The sequence below is a fragment of the Pseudorca crassidens genome, chromosome 17 (genome assembly GCF_039906515.1).
Source record: "Pseudorca crassidens isolate mPseCra1 chromosome 17, mPseCra1.hap1, whole genome shotgun sequence".
Classification (NCBI taxonomy): Eukaryota; Metazoa; Chordata; class Mammalia; order Artiodactyla; family Delphinidae; genus Pseudorca; species Pseudorca crassidens.
In genome coordinates this window covers 78,115,662-78,139,037 of record NC_090312.1, presented here as the reverse complement: position 1 = coordinate 78,139,037, position 23,376 = coordinate 78,115,662, and the positions used below count along the sequence as shown (strand labels likewise).

Sequence of the window (23,376 nt, the reverse complement as noted above, 5' to 3'; positions counted from 1 at the left end):
TGACTTGTGATTAATGGGGCTTGAGAATGTGTCCTAGATTTAAATAAAGTGCGTTGACAATGAGAGTCGCTTTGGTGTGACAGGCTCAGCTGTGTGTGCCTCATTTTCCTTGCTTAATCCGAACATACCCAGATGAAGACGCACCGGCTTCTGCTCTCTTCAGCTACTGAAACGCGGCTCTAATGACTCTGTCGCTGAGTGGCTGAGTGGGTCTAAAATTGTCTCCCAAAATCCCATCACAGCCTTCCACAAGCTCTGCCCCTTTTGCATGTGTCCTCAGCCTTCGAAATTCTTCAATCTGAAAATAAAAGCAGAACAAAACAGATTAACCACTTACCGGCCATGAACAAGAACTGCAGTTTCATCAATGGCTTAAAATATGCATACATTATAAGAATTTAGAAAGAGAATTAAAATTAAACTTCAGAGAGAGAAAAAGAAGTTCATCCTTCCAGACCTAAGACATTAGACGCAACCTCTGCAAGAAGAATGAAGACTGCAGAAGCAGGGATGAAGGTCTGCAGACAACCCAAACTGCCACGGAAACCTGCTGCATCTGTTTGTACAAAAATGATACACACTTCTCTCTAGAAGCTCTTATGGCCACCTGTGACATAATGAGAAAAAGTGAACAAATGAAGCAGTGATCTGAAATGCTTCCCAAGTATCTCTTTAAGTAATGAATTCTGGTGTTACTGTACGCTAACACTGACCAGATGTTAAATGTATCAGATGGAGGTTTTTTCATCAAAAGACTCCCTTTGATGTTTGTCTAGCCCTCTGGAGAGCACAGGTCCAAAGAGTACCTCTGATTTTCCAAAAGTTTAAGCCCATCTTCCTCCCTTGGCAAGAGCGATTTTCAAGTTCATCTCCCTTTTCAGGTTTCCTGTTACACACGAAGAGGTTCCCACAGTCCCACGGGACCGTTCCCATCAAGTGCACTGCAGTTTCCCTGACTTGCCGGGTCTGCACCTCCTAAGAACCCACAGTCTGCCGGACACAACCCCCTGGGAAGTGTCTGAACAACAAGTAAACACGTGATAAGCATTCGTGAGGCTCACTGCCAACTAGCAGTTGACTTACCTCTGTTAAGTCATGGTCTGTTATTTCATTTAAATGCCCCATAAAATCACATGCCACAGATATTCTTCCTTCCTTACACAAAAGGAGAAACTGAGGAGGAAGTTTCCAGATTAGCCGGGTCTGACAATGCCAAGTCCAGCTGCTCCTTTCCCAGCTTCACAGCCACCTCTTCAGAAATTCTAGTCATCAGTAGACCCTACATCTGGCACTTATCCCCGGATGTTGAGCAAGTGTGATCTGAACAGCATGAATCCACCAAAAGTTCACCATCTGCGAATCAGAGGCTTCTGCCTACAAAGGTTCATACAGCACACCCATAGACCTCTCCCAATCATAACGTGAAAAAAATGCGAGAGATGAACTAATTCAGGGTTCGAATAAAAGTCTAGAGACCCCTAGACTTTAGGGGACCCATGAAACTCCTGAATGACTTGTAAAAATTTCCCTGTGGAGTAGTTTCTTAAGAAGAGGTTCCTGACTCCAAAAGAGTTGAACCCCACAAGATTCAAACCATTCACATATGCATCGGAAAACAAGAGTTGGGGAAAATTAAGTGGCTTGTTAGATCAGAACCCAGGTTAGAAATCTGACTTCTGATGGTTCTAGTTTTCCATGTCTTCAAATACTGTTTGATTGCACTCAATGGGATAAGCCTGATCCAACTAGAACTGTCCTGTTTTTTGAAACAACGGCCACGTGCTGTATTTACATAGAAGCCATCAGCTGTTTGATCTACATAACCGTCTTCCGCTAGGCCGCCACAGGGTCTTAGAGGGGGGAATATGGCAGCACCCATATTGCTTGCTGCATCTGAAAAATGTCTAGAGCCACGGCAGCAGGAGAATCCCCCGTAAAACGCATCTCTCTGCAATGCCAATTTTTCTGAAGTAACCACCGCTCAGAACCCTTTAGTCACTTCAAATGGTTTCAAGTACACACTGCGTTATCTCACGTTGAAATGAGACAGAGTGAGAAAGGAACAGAATAATAGTCCAGGATAAAAGTCTTCAGCAAAACTCAAATGTCATGGCTGTACAGAGACTCTCATTATCACGTATATCAGGATGTACGATTTCATCGATTTTTAATGCTACTCTACTTAAACATGGTATTTGTTTTTAGCCAATTTGAAAGAGACGGATGGAGAGGACAGAGATAAGTCCTCACCTTCTGAAGGTAGCAGAGCTGAGCAGTCACTCTCCTCTGAACCCGGGTGGCACGCCTGTGGGTCTCAGACATTTACTGCGACCTCCTTATTGCAGGACCCCGATGATTCACTCAAAGTTCTGCTTTCTTTTCATGTGTGCATTTAAAGGGCTAATTTCTAGGGTCTGAGGTTTGGCACTCATTAATTTTAGTAGTTTCCGAGGTCCTGTGCACATCCTATAACAGACTTATTTTGACTTACAGTTCGTATGTCATCATGTTAGAAGAGAAAAATAACACATAAGTCGGTGTTCTCATCTTATTCTCTTTCATCACCAGGCGATGATCCATGAATTAGAGGAAATGAATTCCTTGTGGTAGTAGTTAAATAGAGGGAACAAAGCAAATTGTACTTAAATAGTCCATATGTGTGTATATATAACGAGATTTCATTCATATATATATATATATATATACACACACACACATCTCTCTCCACCTTTCATGTACTGAACCTTGTTGTTCTGGTTTCATTTTCTTCTACCCCATTATCTAACTTTCTTTCTAACATCACTGCTCTCTCTTCCTGACCTTTCATCCCTAAAACCACCCTCATTCTGTCACTGATCAGTCCTTAATCTGATCTTTTTTTTTTTTTTTTTGAGGAAGAGCTTAGAGAAAAGAACTTTCTTTCCCCAGGAACACTGATGTAAACTTGCCTATCAGCCCAATCCCCAGCTCTGGGCCCGGCCACTGTCGTCCCATCATTAGGATAGTTAGCAACGAGCCACACAGATCGAAACTTACTCGAGACGTAGAGATTACAGAGCTCGTGACTCCACGGGAAGCGCTCTGTATCATGGAAGATGCTGAAGAAATACAAACTTTCTCACAAGTCCCTAAAAATAACGCATTTTAAGAAAGGAAAGAGGGAGTCTCCCAGGAGCAAGAGAAAGTCCTAGAGTTACACTGCTTAAGGACAGCAGCCGCCAGCCAGCCCCATGTGGCCACCAAGCATTCGAAATGTTGTTAGTCTGAACTGAGATGTACTGGAAACGTAGGATTCATACACACAAAGTCAGACTTTGTATGAAAATAAGGATGTGAAAAATCTCATCAATGGTCTGTTACACTGATTACACGTTAAAATGATATTTTTGATTCACTGGGTTGAAACAGACTACCTGAATTAACTTCACCTGTTTATTTTGACTTTTTTTTACTGTGGCTACTAGACAATTTTCTCTCACACATGCGGCTCACATGGTGTTTCCATTGGACAGGACTGGTCTGGTGCCGCCCAGCACACCGGCCTTCAGGCACTCAGCATTCTGGGGTTAAGACGGCTGACCTCAATTAGCTGGGGACATAAATGCGGGTAGATGAGAAACAGTGGTTCTCAAAGTGTGCTTCCTGGAATAAGTGCCCCAGACCCACCAAATCAGCAACTCTGGGGTGCGGCCCAGCAGTCTGTGTTTTTTTGTTTGTTTTTGTTTTGTTTTGTTTTGTTTTGCGGTACGCGGGCCTCTCACTGTTGTGGCCTCTCCCGCTGCGGAGCACAGGCTCCGGACGCGCAGGCCCAGCGGCCATGGCTCAAGGGCCCAGCCGCTCCGCGGCACGCGGGACCCCCCCAGACTGGGGCACGAACGCACGCCCCCCGCATCGGCAGGCGGACCGCCAACCACTGCGCCACCAAGGAAGCCCCAGCAGTCTGTGTTTTAACATGCCCTCCCGGGGGGGATTCTGTTGCACACTCAAATTAGAGAAACACGGACACAGAAGAAAATGCACAACAAATGTTCCAAACCACTTGGAATCATTTTCAAACGTAACCGTGCTGGGGTCCCGCAGCATCCTGGTCTGCAGGGTTAATGGCCACTCAAATCCCACATGGAGCATAAAAAACGCCTGCTCCTCAGAGGTCCAAGGCCAGACGGGCTCCCAGACCCCACAGGCCACAAGCATCTGTGCCAGAAATCGGGCTAGGAAGAGCCCCACTTTTCAATCCACAGGAAGTCAGAAATGGGGAAGGATGAAGAAGAGGCAGGATTGGGAGGAAACAAAATTTAAGACGGTTTTCCGAGTTCTAACGGGCGTATATGCACACAGTGAAAACCCATAACAACATCTATATTCCTCTGTTTCACTGGCGTTACTGGAAGTTGAAAGAGAAAGGACTAAACAAAGACAGACACATCTAATTTGGGAAAAGTAGGTAAGTTAAGAAATAGAAACAGATGAGTAAGAGGAACGTGCAGAAAAAAGTGGGGAGAAAGAAGACAGGAAAACGAGAGTAAAACTGAAGAATCATTTGTGTGTGTGTGTGTGCGCATGCTCACATATTTGTACATGTGCCATTATATCAGAATACCACGTGTGATCAATTCTGAATATTGTTCACATTTTAAGGTCACTGTGAAATCAGAATGTGTCTTACAATTTCCGTTGTCAGATTTGATTAAATATGGTATTTTTATTCTGCTTTTAGAATCCCATTTCCAAACATAACAATCCAGCTGAGGGAATTCCCTGGTGGTCCAGTGGTTAGGACTCTGTGCTTTCACTGCCATGGCCTGGGTTCAATCCCTGGTCAGGGAACTAAGCCTCACAGTGCAGCTATAAAAAACAAAAAACAAACAAAAATAAAAAACAATCCAGCTGAAAAAAAAAAATTTTTTTTTCACTTTGGCTTCCTAAACGCTTTAGGCCACTGTTTATCTTACAGTAATTTAATGGTTACAGATCGCTTTTTTAAATGTTTTAAATTACACTCATCCAAATCCATCCAATTGTGTGGGTTTTTTCCCCTAGCATAGTGTGTGCTAACCAGGAATAACATGAAAAAGTCAACCAATCAGGAGCTTCCAGTCCCAGATGCTAGAGTTCTTAGTGCCCAAGAAGATGCAAATGGTCCACGACAGGCTTAGCTGTCAACACCACACTTCAGCCGCTGACTCCTTCTCCCCCCACCCACCTCCAGCAGCTGTGCATTTCCTAGGAAAGCATTATGATCTAGAGCTTTTTCCTTAATTACGTTGCAAGTGCAGACACTATTATCCTGTGACAGATGACGCATTTCAAGATACAACTGTTTCTACAATAATATCCAGCTGCTTTATTACATGTTACGCCTATAAGAGGACACATGATTTTTTCAATACAAAGTTTTCTATTTCTCAGTATAATCCACTTAGTAGCCACTCCACCTGCCATTGGCTATTCCTTTTGTTATTTTCTGTATCAATCCTCTGTCCCTCGCTTTCTGCCTCCTTCTCTGTATCTCTCTGCTCCTCTTTAAGTACAACAGGATGAGGCTTCTCAATTTTTCTTGGTTTTGATTCTAGAATCACATCCTCTCTCTTGGGTTCCTCTTGTTTGTACTGCCCTCTCTGGACCTTCTCTATATTGGGCTCTGCCTTCTATGAAATTATATGAGCAGCAACAGTGAAACATTCAAGTCAAGGACAGACTGATTTATATTCTCCGAAAATTATAATTTTTTCCTACATCACTCTAAATTGCATTTTAATTTACCTGCGTGTGTGTGTGTGTGTGTGTGTGTGTGTGTGTGTGTCCATTTCAACATTCCTGCCCTCTGAACAGATGCTATAATGGAGCTCTGTGCTAACAGAACCTACATCTTTTTTCTTGTAAAGCCACAGCTAACTGGAAAGTCGTCTATTTCCAAGAGCAGTTGGGATTATTCCTTCCAGTGGACATTCCTTTGCCTCTGGCTCCCTTTGAGGAAGATACAGCTTATTTCCCAATAATTGAGGAGCATCACTTAGTGGGTTAGGGCTAGACTTTGTCACTGGCCTTACTCAAAGGGACAATACAAAGCAAGGCTCCCTTTGAAGACAGCGAGACTGAAAGGCATGACGATTTGTCTCTGGTTTTCGCATAGCATACTGGTCGACGTGGAAGTAAAACATCCTCGTTCACATTTACAGACTGTAAGTTAACGTTCCCCATACCGTGCTAGCAAGGGAATCCTTAATGGAATTCTAAGTGGAACTGAGAATTTTCTTTTCTGTGGCTCAGCAAGGTTAATTCGAACTGACTTGCAATAGACAGACATTTATTGTGGTTATAGAGAAAAATTTTATTTTTCACTAAAAGATTTGACCTATTTTTAGAAAATTACCTTTAAACTGCTGAACAAATGTGACTGTAGACCCCGAGCTCCTTCTACTACTTCTGCCAGTCTCCTCTCCTTGTGACTAATGTCAGTTAAAACTTTTACCCTTGGTCCCCTTCTCCTTTCAGCTCAACACTCCATGGAAACATCTCACTTCAGTTAACAATTCAGTTAACTGGCAATGATGGTCCTTGTTCATGAATCTTGTTTGCATGATGGCAACTCTGAAAAGAAATGAAGGCTTTCTCCATGGTACAGCCTCAAGGCAAACTGCTTGGATGGGCTGGGGTGTTGACCTGGAACACCGAGTGCAGCATAACGGAAGGGATGGTGGAGGAATAATACTGGAGAAGAGAAGCCAAACCTCAGCAACAGAGAAGTGTCAATACCAGGATCCACCAGTGAACACACAAGACCAAGAAACAGGAGTCAAGGGTGAGAACCCAGCAGCGGCATCTGGGCACGTGTTTATACAGCGTAGTTATTTTCTACCTGGGTGGGCAGCATGCATCCTATTTAAATTCTCTGTAGCATTTGTCACTATTAACCTTTCTTCTCCGCATCTTGGAGATACTCTCTCCTGTCCTGGACTCACTCCCTCCTGGCTGTTCCCAAGGCCCTTGGGCAAGTCCCTAGTTCCCTATGTGCTGCCATCTCCTCTACCTACACTGGGGTTTTGCCCTCAGCTGGGCTATCTTGCCTCTTCCTCAGCTTGAGCTAATCTGATCATCAAATCCATTTCTTCTTCTTGGACGTGAAGCTAGAATTCACTTCTCAGCCTCCCCTGCAATCAGGTATGGCCATGTGATTGAGTTCCAGCCAACAGAATGTAAGCATAAATGGTGTTCGCCATTTCTAGGTCTGGCCCTTTAAAAGCAATCCCCCTTTGAGAGCCTCCACGCTCTTTCCCTTCATGCTGGCTACATGACCACACCTAAGGACCCAGAAGTGAGGTATTAAAGATGGCAGAGTGTCTTTCAACCCGGTTCCCTGAATGCACAAAGAAAAGCCTTGGGTTTCCCTGGTGGCGTAGTGGTTGGGAGTCCACCTGCCGATGCAGGCGACGCGGGTTCGTGCCCTGGTCCGGGAAGATCCCACATGCCGCGGAGCAGCTGGGTCCGTGAGCCGTGGCCGCTGAGCCTGTGCGTCCGGAGCCTGTGCTCCGTAACGGGAGAGGCCACAACAGTGAGAGGCCCGCGTACCAAAAAAAAAAAAAAAAAAAAAAAAAGAAAAGCCTTCACTGTGAATCAAAAACACATTTGCTGGATTTGTAAAATGTAAAAACACATTTTACGTGTGTAAAAAATAAATTCTTACTGTGATGTCACTGAAGTTTTGAGGTATATCTGTTACAGCAGTTACAACCTTTGCTATTAAATTCCAAATCTATATGTCATTAGTCCAAACCTCTACTCTTAACATTACACTCAAACTTCTAATTTCTTTCCTCTCCTTTACTAGACTAACTCCTAATATTTTTCAGGAGTTATTCCCTGGACCTCCCAGTCTGGATTGGGTTTCTGTCCGTTGTGTTTCCAGAGCACCTTACTTATGACCCAACATAGCTGTCTAATAGTCACCTGCCTCCACAACTCTATGGTGAACTTTTTAAGAGGAAACAGTGTCTGAATCTCTGCATCCTCTGTGTCTGGTTGGCAGTCAGGAAGTTTCTTGTAAGGAAAAAACAGGTGAATGAATAAATAAAGGAACTGGGGTTTGTCATATTAAAAATACGAAGGCCCAAAGGCGGTGTGATCAAAGTTTCTAAAATAATGAAACAATGAAGATGCTGAATGGGGCACTTTTAAAATTAATCCTTAGAAAAAAGAGAAATAAGAAATTGTTAAAGGTTGAAAGAAGGATTTTAAAGATTTAAGGACAAACAAAAGAAGGCTTTCCTGAGTAGTGAGTAAACTTGAACTTCTTATAAAATGATAGGGGATATAATAAAAGTTTGTAAAAAGTTTCTAAAGGAATCTTGGTTTATTGAGAGGACTGCCCAAGTCTTCTGAGACTGATCATGAAGAACAAGTATAGCCTTCCAGAACACATCCTTAGACAGACCTCTGGGGGACAGGAGACATTTAAAGCTTTTTTTGTAATAATATCAAAACCATTGTTTAAACACCTTGTAGTGATGTTGCCTCCTGCTCTGCCACCTAACACCCTAGTGACAGCTCACCTTGGAGACACACACACTGTGCATTAGCATTTAGAGCACCTATGCTATACCCAAGGTGGGTGGTAGGTGAACAAAAATGGGGCTAGAGAACAATCCAGAACTTTCCGGGGCGTTCTTTTTAGCACCCTCACCCTCTGCATACAGGATTTTCCTGTGCAAGCCAAGAAAGAGCTATTACAAAGCCTGCATGTGACTTACAGAAATAACCGGCATTCTCACTTTACTCCCAAGACCTTTTTTCTCTCCAATGCCTGGGAAAACCCACATGAAGGAATAACTATAATAATCAAACGTTTGGCTATTTCACTGACTTCTATTTACTCTATAAAAACTGACTTTTAAAATACAGATCATAAATGAGAACTGGGTTTTCTTCATCTTTGACCTTTCCATTGCTTTCACTGGTTCAAGACATTTAACTTTTATCTGAAAAGAGGTGACTGATCTAACTGATCCAAAGGGAGCCAAAACGTAAAACAGACGCGTTTCCCTTTTGTGGAGACAACATTTAACCTTTAACGCAGAACTTCATTCTGGAAGATTTAAAAGCACCGCACTCACCTGTAGCTGGGATATTGTTAGAGGGTATCGGAATAATATCCAGGTAACACCTTCACTGCAGGGCGGAATAGTGAGAGAGCCTTCGTAGACCCAGTAATCGCGCAGCAGAGGGTCTGTGCCATCACGTGGGCGTGTCACGGAAAGGCAAGTTAATGAAAAATAATTTGGAAGATTCCAACAATAACTTTCAAATTTACAAACTGTCCAAATAACACTTCTCAGACGGATGTCATTTTTAAACTAGAGCCTCACGTTTGTGTTTTTAATCTAATCATCATGGAGAAAACAATCAATAAAAAACATGATGAATCCTCTTTCTATTATTTATAGCAGTTTCTCTCAATGGGTTACTATACATATTTAAATATGGCTGTATAAACTGGATGTATATAAACTTGATATACTATATTATATATACACATACTTGATATATATACTATATACTATATATCAAGTTTACTCACTTGAGGAGAAGTGTATCCATTTTTTTTTTTTACGTTATTGGATGATTTACCTGACTGATTATACCCAATATCTATTGAATGTTTACGACACGTGAAGTACTCTTCTAAGCATTTTACATTAACTTATTTAACTCTTACAACAAACCAGTGACATAGGTCCCATTATTACCCGCACGTTTCAGATGGGAAAAATGAATCACAGAGGGTATGTAATATGCCCACGGTCACTGGGCTAACATCCTGGCCAGAGCCAGGATGAGAACGAAAGCGGTCTGGCTTCAAAGTCTGTGTGTTTAAATTATCTTTTTAAAAATTCAGCTAAAATAAATTTGTGTAAAATACAAAAAAAAAAAGGTCAATAATTTGTAACTATTGGGATTTAAAGGGAGAGACGGCTTCAGTTGTTCCCAGGTGTGATTATTTAGAGCTTTTGATTCTTGTAAGCCTGTTAAATCATGTATCTGATTTTTTTTAATAAAAATGAGAGACAAGAAAACAGTCTGTGCATTTAACCATGCTGTTCTAGCTACCTCTATATCGCTTCTTCAATAGCAAAATATTGAAATTGTATTATGATAGAATAAAAAAAATCATTCTTATAAAATCTTGTAGCCCTGCATTAGAAGAATCTGTGATTAAATACGATGGGTGAGTGTTCAACATATGGAAAAACTGGTTTGTAGCAGTGCAATTAAATGTAGAAAGTAGAAGATACGATGCATTTGGTTTTGTTTGGAACACCAAAAAATTTCACATAGTTTAGGCAGAGAAATGTGAAGACCAAAATTTTGTACAAAACAACCTTTATCTACAAATTATATTTTGAGTATTTTATATACAATTCTTACCTGTTCAGGCATACCTAAGTATTTAGAAATAATAGCTAAATAATAATATCATTGCAAAGAGGTTATCTTTTAAAATTAGATATAAAGTTTATGTCACACCAGAGATTAATAAGAACTGCACTGACCAATCTTACACGTATATCAAGGTTATGTTATTACAGTCGTGCTTTACACAGAGGAGGCAATTTGTAGGAATGAAAATCCAAAAGAAACCTCTTCGTGGATTAATGGAACTAGCGGTAAAGTGTTTATTCTTTCAAAAGGTTTACTCCCAGGTTTAGAGCAATCTGAAACTGGTACCAACTACAGAGAATAAAAATTGTAAAGAAACTTTATTAACTAATAGGATATAGTTGTGTATGTTCTGAGGAAAACAGTGCAGTCATAACCACAGTTAAAATTCATCTTACGCAGATGAATGCTTACCTGGTAATAAAGTGTTAGGATTAAAGCAGGGTATTGTTTTGGACTTCCCCTGAAACAGAAAACAATGTGCCCCATGTTAACATAAAATTTCTAAATTTTAGAATAAGAACATTTATGAGCACTAAAAATCCAGGTTGAAGTCTTTTCTAAACAGCATTATCAGACCCCACAGATTTGTGTCAATCTGTCTTCTCACTGGAGCCACAGGGGTTGATTCCAACAAGACACTCCTGCTCTGAGCCTGTAGCTCTTTTCTCTGCTGCTGCAGCTCAATTTTCCCTATAATTCCAGGTGTGAAACTTAAAATCGTCCAGTGTCCATATGCCCCATGTCAGCTACCTTTCTGGCTCCTGGCGCGTCCAGACCAGAGACTTAGGCACTGGCTCAGGGAATTCTTTAGTAACGACTTTCTTCCTGGTACTACGATCTCAATTCCTAACCTTCTTGGCAGGACGGGCTGCCTCCCAAATTCTCGGTTTGCCCCCTTTGGATTTGGTAGCTCAGCTCTAGGACCTATCCTGGATGCTCTCCTCCTCCAGAGGGGAAGAACTGACACTCAGATGAAAATATTAAATTTCAATACACGTTTATCAAAACTAGATTTAAATTTCAATAAACTATGTGTACCATCACCAATTCACATTTCTGATCACTATTTTAAATAGTCCCATTTAAAATGTCGGTCCTTAGACAGACAGACCTGTCACGCCAGTTGGATGTCTCTTATAAGATTACTCCACTAATGCAGACATAACAGGGAAGGTAAGTGCATGACCTCTTGCTCTCTTCCTTACTTCTGGGGACTGCTGGACACATTAAAGAATCCAGCTTACTTACCTCCCACCATCCTCCTGTATTCCGTAATGACTGATGTCACATTAGCTGAAGCAATAAAGGAAAATTTCTCAACCCATTTCTATTCAACAAATGCCAGTGAAAATGTGTCCTTGTCCCCTTTTCACCAGCTTCTGTGACCAGTCTGTGCCTTCCCTTGGCAGCTGGATTCGCTCTGAGCCTGCGCTCAGAAGACCTTCTGTAGAGGTTCTTGCCTGGTTCCAGATGCTCTGGGCTTGAGCTAGTGAGTCTAGAGCTAGCGAGACTGTTTCCAGACAGATTTTAGGGTTGGCCTTGGGTCTCTGGACCCCTGTGCGGTATCTCCAGCACCCACATGGGATTGAACTTCTCCCCCACAAGGCCACTCAGATTCTACTGACTCAACGTGAGCATAAAAGGTACTGTTTATAAGAGAACTGGGCTTCCCGGCAATGCTAGGCCGAATCACTACAGGCTCAAATCAACCTGAATCACCTTCTGTGGGCTATATCATCTTATGGCTTATAGGTACTTGTCTCTTTTTTTCTTTTTACTTAAATACTTTGAAGTGTGGTTGCCACAATTTTTATTTGTTTCATTTACACTACCTTCCTATAACCAGCGGGCAGAAAGGGGTAACTCAGCTGGCCTGGGTTGCTCGAATCCACAATCCAAAAAAAATTTAAAAGGCCTGTCTTCAAGACTGGCCCCTGGCTGGCTCCTGGGAGACAGTCTCTGAGCCCTTGGAATACGCTGCCTGAGAAAAGTGACTCTGTGTGCCTGAGGCCTTGGGTCAGGCTGCACCAGTTGGACCAGATAAGTATATCCCAACACTGTGATTTATGGTGAAAGCCTGGTTTTGCTCAGGGTGGGGGAGGGCTAGAGTCAGAGTAGCTGAGGTCAGTCCCTCAGGCACTGCCGGCTGGCATGACTGACCCCCAATAAAATCCCTGGACACCAAGGCCCAGGAAAGCTTCCCTGGTTGGCAATGCTTCACACGTGTTGTGACATCACTGCCAGGAGAATCAGGTGTGTCCCTGTGCGACTCCACGGGGCGGGGCTGTCTGGAAGCTTGTGGCTCGCTTCTCTGGGACTGTAGCCTTCCGCTGGAAGAAACCACAACCAGGAGGCTAAGCACTTGGCTGTGAGTCCTTTTAGGGAATCCCCCAGCCTGAAGGTGGGCTTGGAAGCCTCTGACACAGCCAGTAGTTTTATTTTCTTTTAAAGAATGACTTACCTTATATTGAATATCCTGGAGGATTTCAGTGACAGCCTTCAGGCCTACGTGTTCTTTTCCGATCTGCAAAGTGTAAAGCATAAACCAGAACCATAAAGCTTTTAAATATGTAGCTTCTACTTAAAATAACCAACAGAAGTGAAGTTCAAGTTCACCTGAATGTCCTTCCTGGGGAACAAATGCCCTTTTTAATAAGAGCCAGGTCAACATCTACTGAAGGCAATTAAAGGTGTAACAGTAACAGAAGCCAGTACAAGAAAGTATCAGATAGACATTTCCAAGAATCCATTCCAAATTCACCTTGCTAAGTACAGGTTTACCCGCTGTGCTATATATATATAAAGTAATAAGACTGCGATATAGAAATTTCAAGGATATTTCTGAATTAAAATTATTCAACACATTCCCAAAGCCTTCCATTTTCACCCTGGGCATTTCTAGGCCATTACTATAAAGATTTTATCCGTGTTGAAAAACTTTTATTAACTCAGAAAAATGAGTACATGGTTTCACATGAACTCATTATCCTGTCACCAAAATCAGGACATTTCTTGATTACCACAGGACATAGTTCTATAATCCCCTTTTTATTCTTAATTAAATAAGAATATGCTGTTCGTAGCTTTCTATGTTTTTTTTCCGGGCCCCGTTGAGTGGCTTGCGCAGTCTTAGTTCCCTGACCAGGGACTGAACTCAGGCCATGTCAGTGAAAGCTCTGAGTCCTAACCATTGGACCACCATGGAATTCCCAGTAGCTTTCTCTTTTAAAGCATTATGTATCGTTACATTTTTTCAGTGTATAAAATGTTCCAAAGAATTCGAGACTTTAAAAAGAATATGATGTTAAATATTCTTGACTCTAACTTGAAAAATTGTAAGTGCAATCTGATTTCCATTTTTCAGCCAAGTTTCAACAGTCCATGATAATGGAGGGCAGTCACAGCAGAGACAATTTATAACCTCAGACAAACAATCCTTGTTACAGTTGGCTTTTTCTCTTCCCCATACATTTTGGACATATATACACTACCAAATGTAAAATAGATAGCTAGTGGGAAGCAGCCGCATGGCACAGGGAGATCAGCTCGGTGCTTTGTGACCACCTAGAGGGGTGGGATAGGGAGGGTGGGAGGGAGACGCAAGAGGGAAGAGATATGGGAACATAATGTATATGGTTAACTGATTCACTTTGTTATAAAGCAGAAACTCACACACCATTGTAAAGCAATTATACTCCAATAAAGATGTTAAAAAAAAAAATTTTGGAGAATGACCTACAAGGAGCCAGAAGAGCTGTCACCATGTTTATATTCCCTGTTTCTCTCCACATGATCCAACTGGGAAACAGGCTAGGTGAAAGGGCATCAGAGGAAAGAGGTAAGACAAAAAACTTACATAACCTAAGATAGGCCAATCAGTTCAAAATAATTGAGACATCATTTTCCAAGTGTTTGCAATTCCTGAGATAGGCACTAAAAACAGAAAATGAATTCTCTTAAGTTAAAAAATGTATATATATATTATATGTGCATATGTGTATATATATACACATACACACACACATATATGTATATACACACACATATACACACACACACATATATACACACACATAAATACATACACACACACACACACACACACACACATATGTATATCTTAGGGAAATTTACTCCTGGGTGCAAAAGCCTGGACCTGTAGGCAGACACCTTCACCCCATCTTCAGGGGAAACAGACCCCTCTGTTGTACTGGTTTAACCACAATGTAGCACTTGGGTGATTACACCCACAGGTCAGCTCTGTCTTTACTTCATGCATCTCTTGTCAGAGCTTAACTCCTTGAAGAGTCCACATCTGAACGCTGTAAGGCCACACAGTGTAGTGGTCCAGGAGCAAAGGTCACTTGCGTTGGACGCTGGGTTCTGACCCTGACTCTCTTTTTAGGCTTGAGCATGTCTACCTAACCTCTGTGTCCTACAGCTTCCTCCTCTATACAGTGGGGCAGACAAAAGTGACGGGGTTGAAGACAAGACTCAATCAAACAAAAACCTTAGAACAGGGACTTCCCTGGTGGTCCAGTGGCTAAGACTCTGCGCTCCCAATGCAGGGGGCCGGGCCTGGGTTCAATCCCTGGTCAGGGAATTAGATCCCACGTGCCGCAACAAAAATTCCCGCATGCCACAATTAAGACCCAACATAGTCAAATCAATCAATCAATCAATCAATATTTTTAAAAAACAAACCTCAGAACAGGGCACGGTGCACTGTAATTCAGTGACTATCACCCGGACCACCCATCAGAATGCTACATGGCATCGAACACAGTTCTTACATAAAGCAGCACTTAGTAACTCTTACTGGCTCCTTCTGTCTATAAAGGTTCTTTACCTTATGGGCAAAACTTTGTATTTTGTAACCAACTTCAGTTATTGCTCGATCTCTTTCCTTTGTCAAAGTTTTGTCTGAAGGGGTTACAGCCACCAAAAAGAAAATATAGATGGATCCTCTGCACACCTCAGCCCCTAAAATCCTACAGCAGTCCAGGTGGCAACGCAACATGGGACCAAGAGTCTGCCAGGAACCCAGTAACTCCTGACCCTCCCCTCGGCCATCTTTCACCGCCGCCCCAAATGCCAGCCCTCTGGTGAGTTTCCTCTCGGACGACCTCAGCCCTGCACTGCCCTGCGCTTTTCCGCTTCTAACGCTAATCCCCCCTCATTTTCCACCGCAGCCTCTGAAACTGGATGACTCCACAGTTTTGACAAGCTCTCCCGCCACTTCCCCCAGGGGGTCTCTGTGAACCCCTGGGGTCTGCTCAAGGCCACCACCCTCCCAAGCCTTTGGAGTAGACACTGTGCAGTCTCCCTCAAGACAGGAGTGAGAGCTGTAGCCAGCTCCCAGCTGTCACTTTCAGATGGGTCTTCTACCCCACAAGCCCAAAGCCACCCTCCTCCTCCGAGCGGACTGCCCTCCCCCGTTGCGATCCTGCTCTACTGGTCACTTACTGACCCACCGGTCGTTCTCAGTGCTCATCCCCTCCTGCCGTCACTCCGGAGGACTTCAGCGTCCCTGTGCGCGACCTGTGCCCTCCCTGGCCTGTCTCTTTACCCCTCAGTTCATGCCCGTCAGCTCCCTCCCACCTCAGCAAACCAATCCTGAGAACACACACTGCATTTGTCTTCACTCTGAAAACTGCAACTCCAAACAAAGACCATTGCCTCTGACCACAAGTGCCCATCCGGCCAGCTCTCTCTTCTTTTCTCTCTCTTCCTGTTCACCGATCACAAGGCGTCACGCCCCTCAGATCCCTCCTGGCTTCATCCCTTTCCCTTCCTGCCTATGCTGAATGACACCTCTTCAACCATTCTCCATTCTCTAATCCCTTTGTCCTCCTAAACCTTATGCTCTGTAACGGATCAATACAACAATTAATTTGTTAGAGGGACTTTCCTGGCAGTCCAGTGGTTAAGACTCCGTGCTTCCATTGCAGGGGGCATGGGTTCAATCCCTGCTCGGGGAACTAAGATCCCACATGCCGCGGGGCACGGCCAGAAAAAAAGAAAATTGCTAGAATTCTCTGCTCCTCTCCCTGGATGATCCGCTGTCCTGTACCATCTGTGATGTCCAATCTCAAGTGGGTCTCCCACAAGGACCGTCAAGTCTATTGTCATTCCCCTCCTGCGCTAGCTCAAAACCCAATCCCACACCCATATTTCCTTTGCTCTATAAATAATTTTGCTTTGCATGTCTCAGATAGTACAGGTCATCAGGCATAAACTCCCCTAAATTCCTGGCTTTCTTCACCTAAAACTGTGTGCCGTTTGTGCCCACCCTTTCCTCCTGGCCCTCTATTTCGGAGAAGGGATGGGGCCCGTCCTGTCCAGGGTCAGTCCATCCACCTAAGCTCTCATCCCATGCCTTTCCACCTCCTCTGAGGCTTTTCTACATCAATTATCCCCTTTCTTGCTGGTATGTTTAAACAACATCTGCACTAGCCCTTTTTGCTCAGAATAAAAACACAGGCCCATCTCGGATCTCAATATGAAACAATCTGAACCTTGCTGTGCACATCACCACGAGTTATCACCCCATCTGTCTTTGAGTCAAGCTTCCTGAAAGGGAAGTCCATCCTCACTGCCTGGACTTCCTCCCCTCCGCTTCTCCCAGCCTCTGACCTAAGTGCAAGACCCCCGCATGCCGTCCTTTCCTCTCTGCCTCAGCTGACACTCCCGATCAGCCCTTCTTTCCTCCGTGAATGTTTGCTCTACAGTTTCTGCGACTCTGTTCTCTCCCGAGAAAGGCATTTTCACGTAGATAACCTGGATTTTCCCTCGTATGCAAAGTCAGAGCCAGAGTACAAGCTCCCAAGCTTTGCCTGCCTCCAGTAATGAGCTGGTCCCAGGGAACGGCGATGTTTGGTCCCAAGAGACTCGGCTTCCAATCTAGTGCACTATTACTGCATGCCAGCTGTTCTAGACTGAGAAGCAGTAAGTGAAAACATCGTTATCATACTGAATTCCATTCGCAAGTATGTACTGAGTACCGCCTCCAAAGATGAAACTAACATGTTCCCTCCCCTCCTACAGATGACCATTTGGTTATTTGTGTTCTTATTTTTATTTTATTCTTATTTTTTCTAATAATGAGACATTGCCATCTACTGCCTCATGCTGTCAAATCTGGATGCTCTGTTCACTTTCTCAGGTTACAAAAGATGGACTTTAACAGTTATTTTCAATATACTAAAGATTATCAAAATATATTTGTAGTATAATTTGAAACATTTTTCATCAACATTTTGTGATTCCATTCTCCTTATACAATGCAGATATAAAATAGAAGGAATATAGGGCCCTGCCTGTGAAAAACGCATGAAATGAATTGAGAAGATTTATCTTAAAATGTAAGGATTTGTTTTAAATTCCATGACATGTGTTATACTTTAAAAACATGGATTTCAAAATACTAAAAGGCTAAATAAAACTGGAAGGCTACTTTCAAACATCAATAAAGAAATATCTTAAAGGTATTTATAACAGGAAATTGTTGGAATTAATACTATTGAAATATATGCCACCCCGAAAAAAAGAGGTTTCAAAAGGCCCCTTCCTCAGCACTCTTTGGAAAATTAAGTTATTAAGGACCACTAGGTTATCCAAAGGCAGCCTGGAACCACACAGAGTGGACAATGGTTTCTGGTCCTGACTGGTGACATCAAATCCCTGTGCGACTATAAACAATGACGTGGCCTCTTTGGCCCTTGGTTTCTCTTCTATAAGAGGTGGAAGGGGGAAGCCTACAATTTCCAGGGTCTCCTTCACCTCTCAATCTTTTATTACATCAAGACAAAGTTTAAAAGATTCACCTTAGGAACTGAATTAAAATTTTACCTTTGAAAGCATATGGTCCGCTTCTGTACGTGTCACTAAATTTATATAATATTCTTTTCGCCCACCAAAGAGCTCAAATCTAAACTTTACATTGACCATATCCACCAAGGTCTTTGCCGCTCTCATTTTATCAGTGTTTTCTACAAGGCACTTCAAATCATCTTAGAGTGAAAATTATTAATAATGAATAGCTAAAGGAATCTACTACATGATTATAGTATTAATTTCTCTTAGATTTTGCAGGAAGGCGAGGTCCAAAAATATTTTCTGAAATTCTTTTTCAATAATAAAATGAACTCTGCCTTCAGGAGACGTTTTCTAACTCCTTTCTCCAAAGACCCTGAATGCCACTCCGAAGAAAAGTTCTAATAAGCCAATGAATCATTTTCTACCAGTGAATATGGCTGCTCATCCTTGACCCAGAGAGATCAAGTTTTCCATTTTTAAAGTATCAGTGCTCTCTGTATAGGTGTTTAATGTCACCTCTAAGTAGTAAAAATGAGAGAGAACAAAAAACTTTTTGCAAAATGAATTAGAAATAAGCATCTCTGCACAATACAGCAATCATAGCAGAAGACCATTTACCTGAACAAACAAGGCAATGATGGCGATTCCACGGGGCTTCCCCACAGCCTCATCGATACTGCCAAACAAGGTGGAGTTCCAGTGTATCAGGTGGAGCTGGGTGAGCAAGAACAGACAGGTAACCTCGTTACTAAACGTACTTCCGCTCAGGAAAACAAAGACGTTATCAACTGCTCCTTGACCATATCTGTATGGTGTCATATGCAACGAGAGTATCACAAACAGACACAGAGATGACTGGTTTAATACTGGTTCTCTGTCTGAATCCCTCCCTTCTCATTTCTGAACAGAAGCAGTGCTGAATGCCACTCAAGTTCTGCTTTTGTCCTAATCAGGAGCACATCTAAGAAGACTAGCAGATTTCACATTGATTTAGCTGCCTTTCCTTAGATGCCATCCCCTCTGGCTCTCAATAAAACAGAACTCTGGTCTGGGCACAAACACCAGAACTCATTTGAAGGATTACCACCTACATACTCAAGTACTGTGTCACCCAGTATTTCCATCAAGGATAATAACAAAACCGGTCTCCAATTCTGTAAGTTCTTTCCACTCTCTAAGAATATGTAGACAGATAGCATCCTATAAAAGGCGCTGCATCTTTTTAAAGCATGGTAACATAATGAATGCTGATGGAGAACTCTAAACGAAAGCCATTTCCTGTCCTGGAGATAAAATTTTACCTGTGAAGGAATGACAAACAATACTCCAGAGGATTCTCCCACTACTAGCCCCGTAAAGCTCTGTAGTCTTCAGGTTTATGTAGAATGTGCACTTGCTCCTACAGTGCTGATAAAACGCTTGCAAGAAGCCAGATTCAATCCCCTGGTTAAAATCAAATGGCCGCTGAGGTTCTCAGTGGAACAGTAGCAAGGTAAACCTTCCGCCTAGAATACTAATCTTCATCACTTTAGCTTTTCATCAAGTTACCATTACTTGCTGCCTGAAAACAGTGACCCATTTAAAAATTAATTTTAATCCAAAAAGACATACTAAAATTCAATCACCATGTCATTTTAGCATCCATATTAAAATATTAAGGAAAATTATCATGAGGATTGCCATGAACTTTGAAGTTTCTCCTGCTGAATTTGTCCAACTAGAATTCAAGATTATAAAGCTGACCACTAGGGGGAAGTAATGAGGTCCTCTGCCTATAATAGAAACGGTCACCCAGGACAGGTCAGGCTATGAAAAGCCCACATGAACTTGGATTGTCCAGTAAATGTAACTGGCAAGGCACTGCCTTTAAGAAAGCGATGTTCTATAACCTTTCAGTTAGTAATGAAAGACAGACCAATTTAATCTTTCCTTTTCCGGCTGCAACAATAGCTTTGGAGCCCCAGTGGTACAGATAAGTGTACAGTGGTACAGATAAGAACTGATTGCCTTAATTAAATCAACAAAAAAAGCCCAAGGCTGAAATCTATTTTAATTCCACAAATTGCAAAGTTCAAATCAACATTTTTCTTACTTCTCATAGCGACAGTATGGAGCTTTTTTTTTTTTTTCCTGAAACAAAACAAACCCAAAAAAGTATGTTTGGGGTTTTTTTGTCGTTTTTTTTTTTGCCACTCCTCCATAATTCAGCAACATCATCACTCACACCTGTTCCTCAAAACCTACTTCACATGTTTTTGTGTTTAAAAAATTAAGGGTCTCCACTCCTTAAGTGTGTGCTGTACATGGCAACTTCCTTTTAAAGAGTACAGTACGGGGGAATTCCCTGGCAGTCCAGTGGTTAGGACTCGGTGCTTTCACTGCTGGGGCCCAGGTTCAATCCCTGGTCGGGGAACTAAGATCCACAAGCCTCGCAGCACACCACCGTACCCCCCCCCCAAAAAAAGAGTACGGTATGGAATACCTGATGGTGGAGAAATATGGCCAACACCACCTGGGCCAGGTGACCAAGGCCAACATCGGCAGTCATCAGACATGTTGATACAGGCACCCTGGACATGATGTGATGAAAAGGACATTTTTCCTGTGTGCTCTTTCTCCCAATAACGCATAACCCCAGTCTAACCCAGAGGGAAACGTCAGACAAATCTCAAGAGAAGGACATTCTACAAAATACCTGACCAGTATTTTGCAAAACTGTCAAGGTCATCAAAGAACAAAGAAAGCCTGAGACAATGTCACAGCCAAGAAGAGTCTAGGGAAACATGAGATCTAAATGTAAAGTGGTGTCATAGGTGAGATCTTGGAACAGAAAAAGGACATTAGATGAAAATGAAGGAAACTGAATAAAATACTTAGTGTATTGAGATTGGTCCACTAATTATAACCAATGTACCATACTAATGTAAGATGTTAATAACAGGAAACTGGGTGTAGGTCAGGTGGGAATTTTCTGTACTATTTTCATAATTTTCCTGTAAATCTAAAACTGTTCTTAAAATATACAGTCTATTTTTTTAAAAAAAAAAGAAAGAAAAGAAAAATTAAGGGACATCCTGGCACTTCCACTAACTCAAGCTAAAAAGGATAACAGAAGATCGCTATGGCCCTTGTGTGACCAGTACAATAACACAGAACGAAAATAGCAAGAGAATCTCTTGTCTGCTCTACCACCTGGGTCTTACCATCAGCTGATACTCCAGTAAGGAGCAAAAGAGATTCTTCCCTCACACTCCACAAGGAACCCACACTTCAGAGACAAAGCTCCAGTCTGGTATTTACTGAGAGACGCCCCTCTCTTGGAGGTGCTTTCTCTCATTAAGACCGAACAGAACATCATCAGAAATCCCCTTGCCAAGCCACTAGAGGATGGTTAATTCAAGGACCAGGCAAATTTCCAACACATTCTGGAAACCAGCTGTAACCGGTAGTGGTCACAAAGATGAGCAGTCCACGCCCATCGCACACTCCACATGTTTGCTGCCTCTCGGCCTGTGTTCCCTGAGCCCTGCCTCACTCCACCCATGTTAGTTTGCTGCCATGACAAAGTGCCACAGACTAGGTGGCTTAAACCACAGAAGTTTATTTTCTGAAAGTTCTGGAGGCGTGAAGTCCGAGATCAAGGTGTGGGCAGGGTTGGTTTCTCCCGAAGCCTCTCTCCTTGGCTTGCGGACGCCCACCATCTCCCTTGACCTCACATGGTCTTTCCTCTGTGCATGTCTGTGTCCAAATTTCCTTTTCGTATAAGGACACCAGTCATACTGGACAAGGGCCCCCACTAGTGACCTCATTTTCACCTAACAGCCTCTGTAAAGATCCTGACCCCAAACACAGTCACATTCTGCTGCATTAGGAGCTAAGGCTTCAACATATGAATTGGTTGGTGAGGCGGGAGGGGCGGGGGGCGGGGGAATTCAGCGCCTAACACCGTCTATCTCCCCCTTTCCTTTCTCCCCAGCTTAATGAAGTTTTTTCAGGTCTGAGAAGCCTGAATTATTCACATCACCTTCCCGTCTCTCTCAGCCCCTTCTTTATTCCTATTATCTTATATTTTGCCTTATATTAGTGTTGGTTCTGTTTCATAGAGCAAAGCCATAGAGACAGGAAAATCATCAGTGCCTGTGAAGAACTGAGTACTTTGGGGGTAACTAGAGGGCACATAAGACCAGCAGTGACAGGAGAGGTGGGGCTGGAAAGTTAGAGGGGTTTGGATGGCACAGAGGTTTAAATTTTATCGTAACTGTGCTTTGGGAAACACTAAAGCAATATATTATTGCAGTGAATATTATCATTACTTATGCTGCTTAGAATCAGTCAAAATCCCCCTTCAAAGTTTCTTCCAACAGAACGGGGATGGATGGAAGTATCTGGCATGGGAGGTGGGAAGGTAAGCTAGGTGGCTACCACGAAAGTTCCAACAGAAGATTACGATACAGGTGTGCGATGATTAACTTTGTGTGTCAACATGGCTAGGCTATGGTGCCCAGTTGTTTGGTCAAACTTCAGTCTAGATGTTGCTTTGAAGGTATTTTTTAGCTGTGGTAACATTTAAATCAGTCGACTGAGCAAAGCAGATTACCCTCCATTATGTGGGTGGGCCTCATCCAATCAGTTGAAGGAGAAGGAATTCTACCTCCGGAGTGAAAAAATCCTACCTGCATTTCCAGCCTCTGGCCTGCCCTGCATACTTCAGATTTGCCAGTTCCTTAAAATAAATCTTAACTCTCCTCTCTCTGTCTCAGAATATACATATACTGTTTCTCCTGAGAACTCTAATACAGGTTGTACAAACAAACAAAAAGTGTGTGACGAGAAAAAAAGTGTGGAGATGAACGGAGGCTTAAATCTGAACAAGATTAGAAGCAACAGGAATAAAGACAAAGGGCTCTAACAATTACTGTGACAGTGTTTGCAATTTGTTCTTCTAAGACTAAACATGGCTCCTCTGGCAAAGGGTCGGGGACAAAATGATCTACTGATGCTCAAAAAGAACATATTAGAACGTCTGCGTACATTTATTTTTATCCAATGTCTTTTCATTTCAATTTTCCTATGCTACACAAAATAGATTATATATTATATATATAATACACATAGCACATC

The 23,376-nt window shown here is 42.5% G+C and overlaps 1 protein-coding gene across 2 annotated transcripts in view; it reads right to left on the bottom strand.

Annotated features, from left to right (window-relative positions):
- CA8 (carbonic anhydrase 8) overlaps window positions 1-23,376 on the bottom strand; it is a 115,977-nt gene that overhangs the window by 47,583 nt on the left and 45,018 nt on the right. Inside the window, exons 4-8 of one of the 2 annotated variants that reach the window (XM_067712253.1) lie at window positions 18,874-18,969; window positions 12,899-12,961; window positions 10,849-10,897; window positions 9,111-9,223; window positions 145-298 (exon numbers count right to left, since the gene is read on the bottom strand). In XM_067712253.1, coding sequence (XP_067568354.1) covers window positions 164-298; window positions 9,111-9,223; window positions 10,849-10,897; window positions 12,899-12,961; window positions 18,874-18,969 — 456 coding nt within the window. In that variant the 3' untranslated portion in view covers window positions 145-163. Of the gene's footprint in view, window positions 1-128; window positions 299-9,110; window positions 9,224-10,848; window positions 10,898-12,898; window positions 12,962-18,873; window positions 18,970-23,376 lie in introns of both variants that reach the window. The other variant, XM_067712252.1, reaches the window with a different exon arrangement.